The 17,411-nt window shown below is 39.6% G+C and overlaps 1 protein-coding gene across 1 annotated transcript in view; it reads right to left on the bottom strand.

The window, feature by feature from the left end:
- Window positions 1-1,505, bottom strand: part of LOC122787868 (histone-lysine N-methyltransferase, H3 lysine-79 specific-like) — a 2,114,473-nt gene extending 2,112,968 nt beyond the window's left edge. Inside the window, exon 1 of the mRNA XM_044054784.1 lies at window positions 1,224-1,505. Within this exon, the coding sequence (XP_043910719.1) occupies window positions 1,224-1,304 (81 nt within the window). The 5' untranslated portion in view covers window positions 1,305-1,505. The remainder of the gene's footprint in view (window positions 1-1,223) is intronic.
- Between the last annotated feature and the right edge of the window lie 15,906 nt (window positions 1,506-17,411).

Genomic DNA, 17,411 nt, shown 5'->3' with positions numbered 1-17,411 from the left:
TGCCTGACAAGTTCAAAGTCACAAAAAAGTTATGAATTTAGACAACCTAAAACATATTAATATGACATCAGAAAAGAAAGGGTCATACTCTTCTACTACAACAGCTGTACTGTGAAAGGGAAAACCACAATTACATCAGAAAAGAATACAAATTACAATACTTAATCATATCTTCCCTTCTTGCTGCAACACAGCTGAAATTAGGAGAGAAGCCAACAGCCTAACAAATGCATAGACAGTACCCATATACAACACGTACTTCCTATTTGTCATGTAATACGACACATGTTCAAAGACTACAACACAGAATCCACATATGCAGTAACCAGTAAGTTTTGCAAAATTAAATAAGTTTACATATTCAAGTAACACGTTTTCAAAACTAGAAAGCGAAATCAACACTATGATTTCAAAGCGCACCCAACTTCTATTGGCTGTCAAACCAAAACAAGCTCATCACACACACACATTTTATATATATATATATATATATATATATATATAAAACCGCCTCTTATTGTAAAATAAAATTTGACCCAAGACAAGTATATTTCAAAAAGAAAAAAAAACTGCTAATTGAATATGAAGTATTCTACACAATAATGTTACACACACGTTTAATCGTTACACGCCTTAATACCACATCACTTTATAAATATAATATGATTCACGATGAATCAAAACAAAAAAATAACTTTGGCTCCATTAACTGCTAAAAGGATCCTTAATAGTCTGATGACACTTTCCAAAGCACTGTATAGAACAATGCACGTTACCCCCCGTTTTGAAAGTTGAAAGCTGTTTACGATGTAGGACAAATAAGAACATACACAGTGCTGAACAGTGTAGTAAACAGGAAAACAGCTTGATTTCTGTTTCAAACCCTTTCATTCAGAGCCCAAAGGGTGTTTTGCATGCGACTAAAAAGCTATATATTTACAGAACTATACAGTAATCATTCAGCCTCACACACTACTAAGTTATACACCTCGGTAAACACATAAGACAATAGTTCATAACTAATATTCAAATAAGACAGATGATGAGAAACTGTCAGCGGTTACTCTTGCCTGTCACTGAACTCTAGGCTCACAACGCGGAGTGAAAGTAGTAACAATAAAAGCTGCGTCTGACAGCCGAGACATCCAAGTGCTTACACCCATCAAGATGTCAGTAACCGTATGATTGTAAACATCAGAACTCCATCAGACCCCTCTACTTACATAGACAAGCAAAGGCCAGGGGTAAATAGCAGGTTCGGCTCCAGCAGGGGATTTCAGTCTCAATTCCAGCTTCTCGCCCATTTTTCAACACACCACACCATAATAATAAAAAATACCAACAACTGGGGACTGAAAATTACTTTTAAAAAGATTACTTGGAATTACTGGGTTGTTTCCTAATAAAGAATCCCTAAAGCTTTACGGCAGACTAAAGTCCCCATCTACCCTCCACAGACGCCATCTTCGACCGGCGTGAACCGAGTACAATGAACCAGTACTAGAAGACTCCAAATTCCTGACACAGGGGGAGACATTTTGAAAAGAATACTCAAAAGTTACATTTCAAAGTAATTTTTTCTATCAAATTATATTAACTTTTGAGCAATAATACGTCATATAATATTCGACTTTTATAAAGGGTTGAAACAGACTAACTATTATGCATCACTACTTATTTTTTAATGAGCACTTTAATGTATTTTGTTGTTACAGGACGGCCACAATGCTGCCCGACAGGGATTGTAGATCACAGGCAAACATAGGTGCATGCCTCCGAAAGGCTAATCCATTTTTACAAATAGGGGAGTATTCAACTGTCGTTTTTTTTTCGCCTGCATCGGACAGCATGAGTCTCAATCTCTTTATTACTTCCAGAATCCGGGGACAAATAATCAGGGACGCCTTTTTTATGTTAGTACTATTAACTTGAAAGGTCGAAATAATAACAGAATAAGAATTAACATGTTTTTTTTTTCTAACGTAAATATGTAACTCTTAATTATTGACATTATGTATTAGAAAAATCACATTTACTCCTCAGATCGCCAGTTTTGGGTGGGGGGAGCAAATTTTGAACCAAAATCAGGGGCAGTTGGAATTGGAAGTTATGTCCGCTATTATCGACATATACAGCGATAAAACAAATTGAAAAATAATAAGAAATAACAAGGCAGTAGTGATAACCTAACCTGCCAGTTGCTGCTAAATTTCTTATCTAAATCTGACATAACACCAAATATCCCTGTACTCTAATTTTATTTTTTTTTCCTCAAATTTTTTTTTTATTTTTCAAATACATTTGAATGAATTCCATAGTGTTTATACATAATATCTTAAATAACTATGTACATTATTTACATTAGCCTGACACTATAACATATCTTAATGTACACAGTTACTTTATAAGTATGTCCAATCCATTATCAGAGTGCCTGATCAATTATTGTGTAGTGTCAATCAACGATAAGACTTTTCCCCAAGGGTTGTTGATAAATGGCTTTGGATAAATTCTTAGTTCTTTAATTTTAATTTCTAATAATGCTGTGGTCTTCAGTAAGCTGTAGAAGTCTTCCAAAGCTGGTATTGTGTTTGTATTCCATCTTCTTGTTATACACTTTCTTGAAATTGCAGGTATAGTCCATACTAGATACATGTTTGACCTATTCAAATGAGAACCTTCATTCACATTTAATAATACAAGAGCTTTAGTTAAATAAAATGATTCATTAAATAAAGCTTGTAGAAAGTTAATGTGAAGTTGTTAATCTCGCCGATTATTCTCACTGATGGGTTGGAGCCGATCCTCGGCTCCGACACGGCGGATAGCAAGCTCAAGGTTTGCCAGTAGCTCGACACCAGCCCCTTATCCTACCATGCACTGCTAGAATTACCTGAGATCTAGTTTGCCGCGGCAAGAGAGATCACGGTGATCCAGATAGCTCGGACCATTTTAGAAACAGAATTAACAGCAAGTTTTTAAAAAGTTTCCTTTTTGATATATTTATGTAGTTTGTGTTAGTTCCATTATTTTTAGATAGTTTAGACAGTTTAGATAGTTTAAATTGTTTTAAATTAGGGACTTGTTGGCTTTTTAGTTTGTGTGGGCCTTTAGCCCCTTTTCCTACTATTAATCCCTTTAGTAGTTAGGTTTTTTCTGTGGGACTCTTAGTCCCATATTTGTACTATATTTATATATATATATATATATATATATATATATATATATATATATATATATATATTACTGTTGTAGATAGTGCCCGGGTTGGGCTTAGTTGTTTGTGAATCTATTTACTGTTTTTCTCTCAGTATGTCAGAGGATAGAGAGAAATCCCATCCCAAATCGGGTTTTAAAAAATGTCCAGATTGTGGGCAGAAAATGTCTATCACTGACAGAAATATTCAATGTGTCTACTGCTTGGGGGCCAAGCACCGCCAAGACACCTGTAGCATTTGTCACTCCTTCTCTTCAAGAGTCCTTTTGGAGAGAAGGAGGAAACTTATAGACAGAGGATTGCTACAGCAATCTTTTTCAGAGGTTTTGAATAGCCATGAAGGTGCTAGTACATCTTCCAAATCTTCAAAATCCAAGTCTTCAAATAAGGTATCCAAAAAGGCTAAAATTTCAGAAGGAGGGTCATCGGTTCCACAGTCATCGGAGCTGAGTGTACCTTTGATTCGGAGCCAGCTCTCAGTATTGGAGCCGGTCTCCGAAGTTCCTTCTTCACCTCTGCTCCAGTCAGCACCTTCAGTGCATTCAGCTAAGTCTTCAGTCAGCCTTTTGGATTTGGACATGGATCGGCTAGCGCAGAAGCTTTTACAGGCACCAGGACTTGCCAAATTGTTGTCGGCCCTGACCAGCTTGTCGGTGCCGAAGACCATGGAACCAAACTTGTCTACTTCTCCTCCGAGCCGTACTGGACTCTCGGAGCCGAGGGAAGTCGAACCGATGGTGGTCGGACCCTTGGAGTTGATATCCGCTCCGGGGTTATCGGCTCCATCTACTCGGATGTCCTTGGCACCGACCGAGGGCTCTAGGAGCCGACGCTCTCCAGTCGGGTCCGGGGAGGATAGTCGCACCGACTTATCGGTGCCGACTCTCCCTCTCGGGGCTTTGGCTTGGATGAGCTCGGCTCCTACCTCAGGCTCAGAGCCCATGGTTTCGGTGCAGGAGGATCGGACGGTACTCTTGGGTCCGTCCACTCCTCATCAGAGCCATGGTTCCTTCGATGCTATGAGGAGAGTTTTGTCTCCAAAGACAACATCAGCATTGGTTCAGCTTTCCCTCTACCCTCAAGCTCCTGTGTCTACTTCTGCATCTACCAACCCCTCTAAGCGTAGAGACCCTGAGCCTCAAGTACCCCCACAGGGTGTCCCCTGCTCTTCTTAGACCTCCCCAGACCCCCCCACTGACGAGGTGCCCAGAAAGAGACTGTGCAAGAGGAGGCACTTAGACTCCCCACAGGAGTCTTTGACATCTGACATGGACTTAGATGAGTCAGAAGGGTCCCCTCGGTCCCCTTCTGAGGATATCTCTTTTGCAGAGATACTAGAGATCCTTAGTCAGAGGGGCGACTGGCAGTCCAAGACCCCTACTGAGGATGAGTCTGTGCTCTTGAAGGCTTTTGGGTCTCGACCTTCCACTTCTTGGGTGTCTCTGCCTTACGACGAGCTCATGGATCTGATCTCTCGTAAGGCGTGGGAGTCACCGGAGGCCATGGAACCTGTCCCTCATAGACCCAATAAATTCATATCTGCCCCAGTCGATAAACCTTTTTTGACAAAAGGAGTACCTGTGGATGCCATGGTGGTGGCTGCAGCCACCAAAAAGGAAGTATCTGGGACATCCACCTCTATCCATCCCCCTAACAGAGATTCTAGGGTTATGGATAGATATGGGAAGTGCATGTTTAGTTCAGAGACTTTTTCTCTGTGATCACTGAACTACTTGACCCATTTTACAAGACTACAGAGAGATCTCCTGAAAGAGCTAGGAGATACTCTCCAGGGTACGGTAGCTGCAGGAGGGGCCGACAAAGTCAACGCCCAGCTTGCTACCCTAAACTCAGTAGTGAACTCATCCATGTATCTCATATCCTATGCAGCTGATGGTTCGAGTAGAGCCACTAGTTCAGGCATTGCTCTTCGCAGACAAGCCTGGATGCATCTCTGTTCCTTTGCGGAACCCTTCAAGTCTTCTTTTATTAATACCCCATTTGATGGCTCACCACTGTTTGGGCCCAAAGTAAAGGAAACTTTAACCAGGTGTGAACAGGAAGGCCAGACTTTATCTGCCCTTTGGGGTCCGCTTTTCCACTCCTACTCAGCCCTACCCCAAGGGCCCTAGGGGGGAAAGATGTGGTTCCGAAAAACTCAAGCAGCCTTTCACGACACACGTGGTGAAACCCCCTCTAGAGGCAGAGGAGGGGGTTATAACGGAAGATGCCGCCCCTGTGGCAGAGGGGGTCTGCAGCAACAGGGTGACAGGGGTCAGTTCTCCGGTCAGTCCTACCAGCGCTCCTGAAAGGGGGCCCGACTGTTCGGCTCTGGATGCAGTCGGGGGTCGCTTGTCTTTGTACCCAGAAGCCTGGATAAACATAACATTGGATACTTGGGTACAAAGCATCATTTCCAGGGGATATTTCATACCGTTCTTTACCCCTCCCATTCCTATCAAAAAATCCCAGATGTTCCACCCAATCTCAGGGAACAAGCAATCGTAGAGGTCCACAGATTGCTAGAAAAAAAGAGTCATCCAACCAGTCCCAGCAGACCAAGTCGGATTCGGAACTTACTCAAGATTCTTTTTAGTACCAAAGAAAACAGGGGACTGGAGACCTATCTTGGACCTTAACAGACTCAACAAGCTCGTAAAGAAAGAGAAGTTCCGAATGGTCACGCTTCAGTCCATTCTTCCCTTTTTAGGGAAAGGCGATTGGATGTGCTCCATAGATCTCAAGGACACATACTATCACATAAAGATGAACAGACGCTCCAGAGATCATCTGCACTTCCGGCTGGGAGCCAATCATTACCAGTTTCGAGCCCTGCCGTTTGGTCCCACTTCAGCCCCCAGAGTGTTCACCAAATGCATGGCAGTGGTCACGGCTCACCTGAAGGCGTCTAGGATTTCAGGTATTTCCATACTTAGACGATTGGCTCCTCACCGCTACCACCAGGCATCAATTGACTCAGGCAACACAATACACTCTGACACTCTGCCATCAATTAGGTATTACGATCAACTTCAAAAAGTCTGCCTTATCGCCATCTCGGCATACCGTTTTTATAGGTGCAGAGTTAGATACCTTATCCACTACTCTATATCTCCCTATCAAAAGCGTCTCTCTTCTTCACCAAAACATCAGCTCACTGGTGTCAAAGAACAAAGCTACAGCAGCGGAGGTATTGAAAGTACTAGGTTTGATGGCGGCAACAATCCTGGCTATACCACTCGCAAGGATGCATATGCGAATCCTTCAATGGCTTCTCTTTACTCAGTGGTCTTACCAGAAACTACCAATGCACCACACGATTCTTATCATGGATTCTTGCAGGAGAGACGTTCAGTGTTGGTTGATGTCTCTTCATGTTACAGTAGGGAGACCCTTTGTTCTCCCCCCCAGTAGCCACTGTGACCACGGATGCTTCCCTGATAGGGTGGGGGGGGGGCATTTTCAGGGAAAGACTGCCAAAGGCACATGGACAGATCAAGAATCACATCTACCCATCAATGTTCTAGAGCTGAGAATGGTACTTCTGGCGTTGCAGTACTTTCAGGACTCTCTCCCTCTAGGGACTATTGCAATTCAGACCGACAACATGTCAGTAGTCTGGTACTTGAACAAGCAGGCTGGAACCAAGTCTTACACCCTTTGTCAAGAAGCCCTCAGTGTTTGGCAATGGGCTGTGTCATCCCAGCATTTTCTGTTAGCAATGCACATCCCAGGGAAATCCAACGTCATAGCGGACAAGCTAAGCAGGGCAATATTACTCCCTCATGAGTTGTCTCTCAATCAACAGGTTGCGGAGTTGATTTTCCGCAAATGGGGCCAGCCTTGCTGCAACCTTTTTGCCAGCCACATCAATTCACAATGCAGAAGTTACTTTGCCCTTATACCACCTCCCAGTCATCCTCCGAGAGATGCACTTTTACACGATTGGCTCCAGGTCTCCTTTATGCATTTCCACCCTTCCCATTAATACCCAGATTTCTACAGAAAGCAAAATCACTGGGAAGGAAGGTTATACTCATAGCCCCTTACTGGCCTCGACAGATTTGGTTTCCGTTTCTCCACCATCAACTGTTGGAGGATCCATGGATCCTGGACTCAGTTCCGGACCTTCTGACGCACCCGTCATCCTTCTCTACAGTCCCTGAAACTGACTGCTGGGCTAATCCACTTCCCCTAATTGCCAGGCTTCATTCAATTTCAGAAGATACAAGACAAATTCTCTTATCCTCTCACAAGCCATCTACCAGGAAATTATATGGCAGCAAATGTAAAAGGTTCTCAATTTGGGCCAACGCGCAGAACATTGACCCTTTTCGAGCTCCGCTATCTTTGATTTTTGAATTTTTGACAAAAATGTTTAAAAAAGGGGCAGCAGCTGCTACAGTTTGAGTTCAGTTAGCTGCTATCTCAAATTTTCACCTTGGTCTTGATGGCTCAAATATTATGAGCCATAAATTATCCTAAACCTTCCTTAAAGGTGTTCTTCATATGAGACCTCTGATCAAAATCCCCTTTTCTCTCTGGAATTTAAACCTTATGCTGTCTCAGCTTATTCTTCCTCCCTTTGAACCAGCTTTTTCTTGTGCTTTAAAATTCTTATCGTGGAAAACAATTTTTCTTGTGGCCATTACGTCTACCCGCAGAGTGTCAGAACTTCAAGCATTATCCATCAGACCACCCTACATGAACTTCCATGCTGATACAGTATCTCTCAGAACAAACCCCTCATTTTTACCTAAAGTCTGTTCTGAGTCAAACATCAATCAGGTCATTGAACTACCAGTGTTCTTCCCCAACCACTCTAACTTAGAATATATGCTGCACAAACGTGATGTTCACAGACAGCTCAGATTTTATCTTGACAGAACTAAGGATTTTAGGAAATCAGATCAACTTTTTGTATCCTTCTCGGAAGCAAGAAAAGGCAATCCAGTGGCTAAAATAACCTTATCTAAATGGTTATCTGATTGTATATCCTTTGTTTAGGAAAATGTGAACATGCCTTTAATGCACAAACCAAAAGCTCATTCTACCAGAGCTGTCTCTACCTCTTCTGCTTTTCAAGCTAAATTGCCCCTTGACGATATTTGCCCTGCAGCCACTTGGTCTAACCCTCATACTTTTATCTCACATTACAAAGTAGATAAGGCTTCTAGGGACAGGTCTTCCTTTGGTTCTACAGTACTGAAGAACATACTCCCATGAGCCACCCAGGGTTGAGGGTGCTAGGGACGTTACCCATCAGTGAGAATAATCGGTGAGATTAACGACTTCACATATAGAAGTTATGTACTTACCATAACGTTCCATGTGAGTTGTTTATCTCGCCTTTATTCTCACGTCCCTCCCTCCTTCCCCCTTCTGGCTGACTGTTGACTTAGAGGCTAGTGCCATCCTGGTTATTCAATATTTCTCTTTCACTTTGGGTACTCTTCTTCGTAGATATATATATAAGAGAGTATGTATGGGTTGTATATATGTATATATATATATATATATACATATATATATATATATATATATATATATATATATATATATATAGACTATTATTCGCAGCAGACAAGATCTGAGATAATTCTAGCAGTGCATGGTGGGATAAGGGGCTGGTCTCGAGCTACTGGCAAACCTTGAGCTTGCTATTGGCCGTGTCAGAGTCAAGGATCGGCCCCAACCCATCAGTGAGAATAAAGGCGAGATAAAAAACTCACATGGAACGTTATGGTAAGTACATAACTTCTATTTAATACCATTCCAAAATGGCTTAATTTTAACATAATCAAAGAAAATGTGATTCCAATCTGCATTGTGTACTTCCTCACATCTCCAACATATTCCTTTTATGGAAGAACTAATTTTACTGATTCTGTCTGGGGTTAAGAATGCTCTGTGCAAGCATTTCCAATTAAAAGCTTTCCAGTATTGTGTAAAGGATGTATATTTTATCGGTAATAAGATATTTGTTTTAATATGTACTCTAATTTTCTGTATCATTTGAAGAGCGGTGGATGTTATTTCAGCATTTACATGCAGACAGTAAAGCACTTGAAAACCACTTAGTGCAGTTCAGAGCCGTATTTACATTAGGCGCACACTCAACTGTCACTATTATTCCTCATACTTTTGCCCTGAGCCTTTCTCTGGTAAATCACTGAGGATTACGGTCAGATAATAATATGTTAAACATTAGAGTTTTATATTTCATGTTTTTCTGAAAATGTACATTGATGCAAAACCTGCTGTTCTTTTAACCTTTTAAAGTAAATTAGAGTAATATTTAAAAAAAAAAGTAGTTTGTTTTGTGCCTTTGTTCCCCACCCCTCACCATTATTTTTGGCTTTGTCCAGAATTTTTGAGCAAAGAAGTTGAGAAGCATTTTTTAGGGAGTGGAGTCTAAAGTCAATTATGCCAGAAACTCTAGGATACTTTGTGTCTACCCAAGATTTACCTTTTTATTTACCAGAGGCATAGCTATAAATCTCACCTTTATACTCTGAGCTTCATACTGTTGCACTGAACCTCCAGAGTACATTAAACAACTATGCAGCAAGTATTCAGATATTGTTCCTACATATTAAATCAATGTCTGTATCCTTTTCAAATGCCCCCTTGCAATAGTGCACTGATGTATTCAAATGAGCAGTCTTACCCCTAAGCAAGTTTTGTACAGAGCTATGCTGCAGACAGTAGTTTAGGCGGTAAGGGACTCTTCACTAACCTTTCTTCATAGTGGGCTTGGGGGTTGGCATAATGGCTAAGGTGTTTACCTCCCAGACATAAAGTACAGGGCTTAATTCTCACCTATGACAGAAATTAGTTAAACGTAAAATGGGCCACAAGGGCAACTAGTTTGGTGCTTACCTGTGAGGTGTGTAGAAAAACATACAGACTCAGCTGAATATGTAGCTATACCCTTGTACTATACTACTGATATATCTCACTACTTTAATAATCTCTGCTGCTACATATTGATAAACTTCTTGACAGAGCTTTTATCTATAAACCATAGATTATTTTCTCACAAATGCAGTTTCGTCCTATCCACTAACACAGCTTCATTAAAGGCCAAAGCACCGTTATACAACTCTGCTCTCCCTTTCTGTCTGACTGTCTCTTTCTCTCTCTTTCTCTCTCATTCTCTCTCTGTGTCACTCACCAACTCCATTCTTACTTCTGCTGTTCAAAGTCCTCTCTCCAGAACTCTTTTGTACTGATTTACTAATCTATATGATGTAGTCAGCTGACAGCTTCTACTGCTTAAAACTCTCTCATCATCCAACTTTGGCCCATCCACCATCACTTGGTTTGAAAGCTACCTAATAAATGGATCTTATGCAAGTATTTCAAGAAATGAGATTTTATCATATTTTTTTTTTCATATTTTCATGAGTTCACAAGATTTCATCGATAGACTCTTATTCTTTCCTTACATTTCTCCTAATAACCTCCAAGCAAACATGGCCCCTCCCCCCATTAAGACACACATGTTACAAGCGGACACAATTGAGTTGGGTTGCTTGGAAAAGCTTATAAAGGCCCTAGTGGTCGTTATACCTATGAACCTATAAATACAAATACTCTCTATCCAATGTTATATGCTACAGAATAGCATTATATGCCCACTTAAAATTTATAGTACCAACCAGATCTAAAAATAATGGAAACTTTCAAAGCAAACCATCTTTGCAGTCCGCCAAAATGTATTTATTTGTTTACCAGGATGGTCTGATAAGACCCCTTTTCAGTGGAGACACAGGGAGGAAAGTTCCACTTGTAATAGTACAATGCTACAATAAAAGAAAACAAATCCTTAAAGTATAGAACAGATCTAAGGACCCTCAAATCACATATAACATTAGAAAATTGTCCAAAAAAATAAAAAAAAAATCTGTTAGGACTACTAAATCAGCCCATGAACTTAGGTTAGCATCTGAACCTAAGGACAACTACAAATCTTTCTTTTAGTTAAGTTAGGAAACTGGCAAATAATGCCCAGCATTGCTCAGAACTTATTCAAGATGACACCATCTACTGTGAACTGGCAACAATTGACAACATACTAGCTAATAAATTTAGTGCCAACTTCACCCCAGAATTGACTGTTCAAAGTCCAGTTATCCCTGAAGCCTTCATAACCCCATCAATAGCAACAGGCATGTACTAAAGGTCTCTCAAAGACTAAAATGCTTCCTCCATGGGATTTTATAATATACCTTGCTGTTTAGTAAACAGCACCAAGCAAGCCCTGGTGGAACCACTCCTTAAACTATTTAACCTGAGTTTAGCTACCGGCTTCATCACTGAAGTTTGGTGCACAGCAGTGGTGATGCCACTCCACTGGTCATGGAACTAACAAGGCCATCAGCCTGCCAAGTCTTATATGCAAAGCTATGGAGTATACAACTGACTTGATTAACTATAACATTAAAAATCCTGTTAAACTAGAACCACAGCAAGTTGGCTTTGTTAAGGGTAGATCCTGTCTAATGAGTCTAGTTAACCTTTTTGAAGCAATAGCACAAGTGTTGACAACAGCTGTACTTTACACATGGCATACCTCAACCTGGCCAAGGCCTTTGACACTATACTCCATGCTATAATCGTCTTACAAATATATCCTTATATGGTAGAATGGATAGCAAATTGAATAAGGGTTAGAACCCATAAGTTGTGGGAAGCAGGCGCCTCATCAGTGGTGCTCTGCAGGGCTTCCTGCTGGGACCCCTTTTGTTCAGCATTTATTTTTCTAAGCTCCAGACCACAAACCAAGACCTCAGGCTAACTAAGTTTACTGGTGACTGCAAACTGGGAGGGAGTCATTGTCTAGTCACACTCTGACACCTAAGCCCTACAACAAAAACTGACACTTGTAAGCATATGCTGTGCTAATAACAGGCTCAAATTAAATGCTAAAAAGAGTAATGTAGTGTCATTTGGTAACCAGTATACGAGACAGTGAATGCCCCACTCTAAAATGAACATTTTAGTAGAGCCCCTGCTACTTAGGTTGCTAAATCCCTCTCCTTTGATCATCACATAACAGTAGTTAAGACATCCTTCTACATAGTCCAGCTAATCACAAAGATGATATCTTCCAGATTCAAAATGGTTATTGCCCCAGTATATTCAGCATTGATTAGGCCAATTATTGAATATAGTGCCACCTTTGGAATGTACATCACTAGACATATCAAACAACTAGAAAGACCCCAGAGATTCCTAACTAAGAAGATCACAGGCTCAAAAACCTTAAGCTACCAGAAAAGACTGGAATCACTGTCCCTTTATTCAATGTCTTATAGACTCCTGAGGTGAGATCTATGCCATGACTTCTGAGGGAATACATTCATTTTGTTGAAAATCTCAAAATATTGAAACTTAATATGTTTAAAGCTCAAAATGTTGAAAATGGAAATTTGCCCTTTTCCCAGTGTTGTGCAGTTCTGGAGCTGGTATATATAATAAGCGGGGGTGGGAGGTGTAGCCTTCCACATGATAGGTAGGCATATAGGGGCTTGCTGCCCTGCATCAAATAGGTTTTCAATATTTTCACTTTTCAACATTTTGGGTTTCAATATTTTCCATTTTTTGACAATATGAATATATTCCTTTCTGAGCCATTAGATAATCAGTGGCCCAGGATCTTCTGTATCACCACAATTCAAATAGTCCTACAAATATCAGAAAAAGAGATCTAAATCTTAACCAACAGAGGAATAAAACAAGATGGACAGATAGGTTCATTACAGAGCACCTTCCCTACCTCTGGAATAAACTACTGTAAATTAAGCAGCGTGACACATTATCTTCCTTCAAAAAGGAAATGGACAATTAGACTGATATTCACAAATTTACCCTGGCTTTCAAGAGACAAGGTTCCTTCTGAGGGCTAGTACTGACAAAGCATAAATGGTCCCTAAACTCAATTGCCTTGTATTTTGTATGGATTTTATGAAAATCTTTCATGTTGATGAACTTATCCTTTACAAAGACTCTCCATTCATAGATTCATAGATTAGTACTAGGCTAACTGCCCTTGTGAGCCATTTTAAGCCTAGCCAATTATCCTTTGTGAGACTCCATCCCTGCACCTTGTGTTTGTAAGGCAAACACCTTAACCATTAGGCCACCCTCCCAACCATTGTATACATCTATCCTGCATGATTGACAGCCAGATCTGAACAAGCTGTTTTGCAATGGCGTCAGGAGCAACAACTCTTACTAAATTGAAAAAAAATATATAAATACATGCACATACAATTACTCTGTCTTAAAACAATTGCAGGATGCACCTTCTTCCTCAGGTCTGGCTTGCCTTTTTTGACTATTGCCATCACCATGTCATCCACTTCGGCAGCTGGAAGTCTGTTCAGATGTGCTTTGGTTTCATTCACAGAAGTATATACAAGTTCTTCACAACTGTATTATTAGCAACAGTTGATGATTGGCAACCCAAGAGAGACAAGTCACCAGATCAACCACAGCAGTAGAGTTGGCCCCATTAGTAGGAAACTCTTACTCATCCATATGTTTCTTGGAATTCTTTCCATGCTAAAAATACTTACAAATCTACACATTTCCTATAAGAAGATATAAGCCATCTCCACCTTTAAATGTCTAGGATTTCACATATGTTGCTCTATATCATATAACCTAAGCAATATTTCATAAATTATTCAATTCTTGCTTTTTTAAGCAATAAATATCTTCATTAAACAATCACTTGCTACATAGGCAATCATACATTTATATAAATGAAAATAAACACCACCAACACAATCCTAGTCACAAGCATTTTACATCACAAACCATATTGACACACTCCCAGCTGCAAACATTATACATCACTTATAATCTACCCAGTCTTTCTCATTCAAACATTACATAGCTCATTTAAGTCCTGCTGCCTTTTAGGCCTCATTCCTCCCTTGCAAGGGAGCCCGCAGGATTTTTTGCAGGGGGGTGCAAACCCAAGCCCCGCCCACACAGCCCCCACCCCCTCTGCTGCCACGCCCAAATCGGCCCCACCCCCACCCCTGCCCACGCAGCCATTCCAGCATCCCAATACTTGGCTATTTTTCCCCATTTGTCATAGACACTGTTCAAATCTCCCAGTGTGCATACTGTTTTATGCTTTACTTCTACAATGATTACAAATATTTGGATTTCATTTACAACTTTTATTTCAAATTTTATAGCACAAACAATGATAGAAATTTACTAAACCTAAACAAAGCAATAGTCTTACAATGAAAAGAGACTTAGCATTAAAACTTCTCTACCTTTGAAACCCACACTCACCGAAACAGCATTGAAACCCGCATTCAAAGAAAATGCATCTGGCCAGTGGCAGGGTAAGTTTACCTTTGGGCTGTTTTCAAATCATAGACTCCTTGCACACATTTCTAGAACCATGCAAAAGTTATTTGATTCACCTTCCTGACTGTATTGATTATACTATATAATAATTGAATTATATCCCTTGTATAATACAGCACCACTTGCTAGAGTGTGTTTTAAATTTATAGTTCTGAACATTTTTCCTTTAAGCAATGAAACAAATCATATGAACCAATAATGACAACCTGCCCAATTCAGAACATTTCAACCATAAAGGGCCACCCTACTCAAACTTCTGTCATACAATCCACCAATATCAGTCAATATGCAGAATCTTTGCAGAAGTAAAACTCATCTGAATAATTCCACATTAAAGAGATCTGAAACCAGTGAAGAGGTTGTTGCTAGAAAATAACTTTATATTCAGTGTTTCATCTACAAATTCACTGCCTGCAGCCCTTGAAAAATAAATTGCCTATGTTATATTAACAAAATGGTAAGCTCTTAATATTGCAATAGGGAATGACTGACAAACCAACACGTTCATAGGCATCTCATACAAAGGAGGGCACACATAGTGAAGAACTCCTATTTCCCCCTTAAAATGCATCAAATACTCAGCAATTGAAAGGGCATGCAATACTAGCACTTCATCTGCTTGGTGCGGGAGTAGCATCCACAGCCTTCTGCACCAAAGGCAATTATGGTACTAACACTGCTTTCAAATTCTACAGCACAAACAGTGACTACCATTAGCTAGACAAAACAGTTAGTTGCACTTAGTACGAGCAACAGTAAATTTCTCTTCCCTTGAAACTCATTCCTAATGCCTTACTCTCACATCCTATATTTTTGCTGTCATAACACTATTCAATGTTCTTTAAGCACTCTGTAAATGTGGGTATTAGTTCCTTCAATAATTTAATTTCCAGTTACTAATAAATCATTTCTTACCCAACTAATTTTTCACCTATTATTCAGTACTGTTTGATATTCCAATTGTATAAAAGAATAATCATAATTACAGTTAGTCTTATTAACCTCACCATTTTTACCACCTACATCACTTGCTTGCAAGAATGCAATTCTCTTCTAGTTGCCCTTTGAATCCTCAATCTGCTGAGAATCCCGAATTACAAATGTGTCATCTGTAGCATCAAGTTTGATATAGGTCAAGTGAGCTATACTAGTAGAGGGTACTTCCTTTCCTTAATGTGTGCTACTTGCACTTTGCTAAACATGATTTATCATCAGCCTAGTCATTAAAATACGTAAGAGTTTTCCAAGTTGTGCCAACTGCACAAGTAAAACCATCCTCAGCAAGTCCAAATTTATTGCCAACAGTAGTAAGCAAACCCATCTTCTTACATGAGGAACACAAGTCTCCAAAGTTATAATGTACTGTACCTTAATATACACAAAGCATTTAGTACATTGGACAAGATATGTAATACTTCAGCAAATCAATGATACACATTTAAGGGATGCATTTTCAGTGACAAAACAATTAAAAGTAAAGAATTATAAATCAAAAATATATAAATCAATAGCAGAATTCACAGACTTTTTAACAACTAGGAAATGCAAGTCAAATTGTATGAAGGAATCACAATATAGAATTTAATATAAAATAAAGTGCACTGAACTAACCTTTTATTCTGACCTACAGCACCAGTTTTGCATGTGACACTGCTAAACATCTATAACTACTTGAGCTCGCAAACACTTGTGGTCACGGCTCAAGTTAAACATCACTTTGGCATAAGGTATGGAGTGTCATACCTACAATCTGTAACAAGTTATAACTAGCTAGGCCCTTTATAAGCAGAAACACTCTAGCACTTCAATCTGTCCCTTTCTTCCAACAAATAGTTAAAGAATCAGAGGTAAAAAAATAAAATATATCACATAAAGGATACTCCTACCAAGCAGTTAAACAGAAAACCACAAAACATTGAATGGCTAAAGATACAGTCTGCTCATCATGCAACCATTGTTATCTTTTTTGTTTTAAACTCCATGGACATAGCAAAGTACAACACTCAATTAACACATACTTCTAACTATTAAGAATGACAAAACATCTACATATAAATTTCATATTTCTCTCTTTCTACAAAAAAACACACTCAAATACATTAAAGATGTAACACTGACAATGAAGAACAAAGTTTTTTTCCCTTTAATTTTATATTGCATCCTCACTAGTTTTGTTTGCACTCAGTTTTATCCTGTTATGGATTCTATATTTATTTCCTTCCACCAAAGTAAGTAATTAACATCTCACCTTATCATCTCAGTACACATCTTTACCACCTCAGACTTAGCTAATGCATCATATTCCCATTCAGTCTTCAGTGTAGTATATCTTCAAGACTGTGCAAAGGAAATGTCTAAGAATTTCTAGATGCTATGAGTTTCTTCCAGAACTGTGCCAAAGAACAGGATCTCTCAAGAACCATACTCAGATTAGCATTCCCCTCTAGAACTGTACTGCAGCAAAAGACGCTACTTCACAGGGATAGCTGAGCGCTGATCTTTAGTGTCCCCCATGTGTACAACTACTTTGTGTCATGAATTTCAACAGACTTTCAGCAGAGTAAAAATTCAAGAAACCAGTCCAGTGAGAGTGCATCTTCCACTGTATTATCTGCTTCTCTATATGATGCACAAGAGCTAAAAGCCTTTCTCTAGCACATGATCAACTACATCTTTCAGACATACTAAGACTTCCCAATTTTAAAGATTTTATTTTGCTAGTCTCATTGCAAACCCATTTCATTAACCCATACTACCACACCTCAATGCAATGCTTCTTTTTATACAATGGCTT

Source organism: Protopterus annectens, chromosome 13.part0 (assembly GCF_019279795.1).
Source record: "Protopterus annectens isolate FY-2018-M chromosome 13.part0, PAN1.0, whole genome shotgun sequence".
NCBI classification, from domain to species: domain Eukaryota; kingdom Metazoa; phylum Chordata; order Ceratodontiformes; family Protopteridae; genus Protopterus; species Protopterus annectens.
The sequence above is the reverse complement of the archived record's forward strand: the minus strand, read 5'-3'. Positions and strand labels throughout refer to the sequence as shown.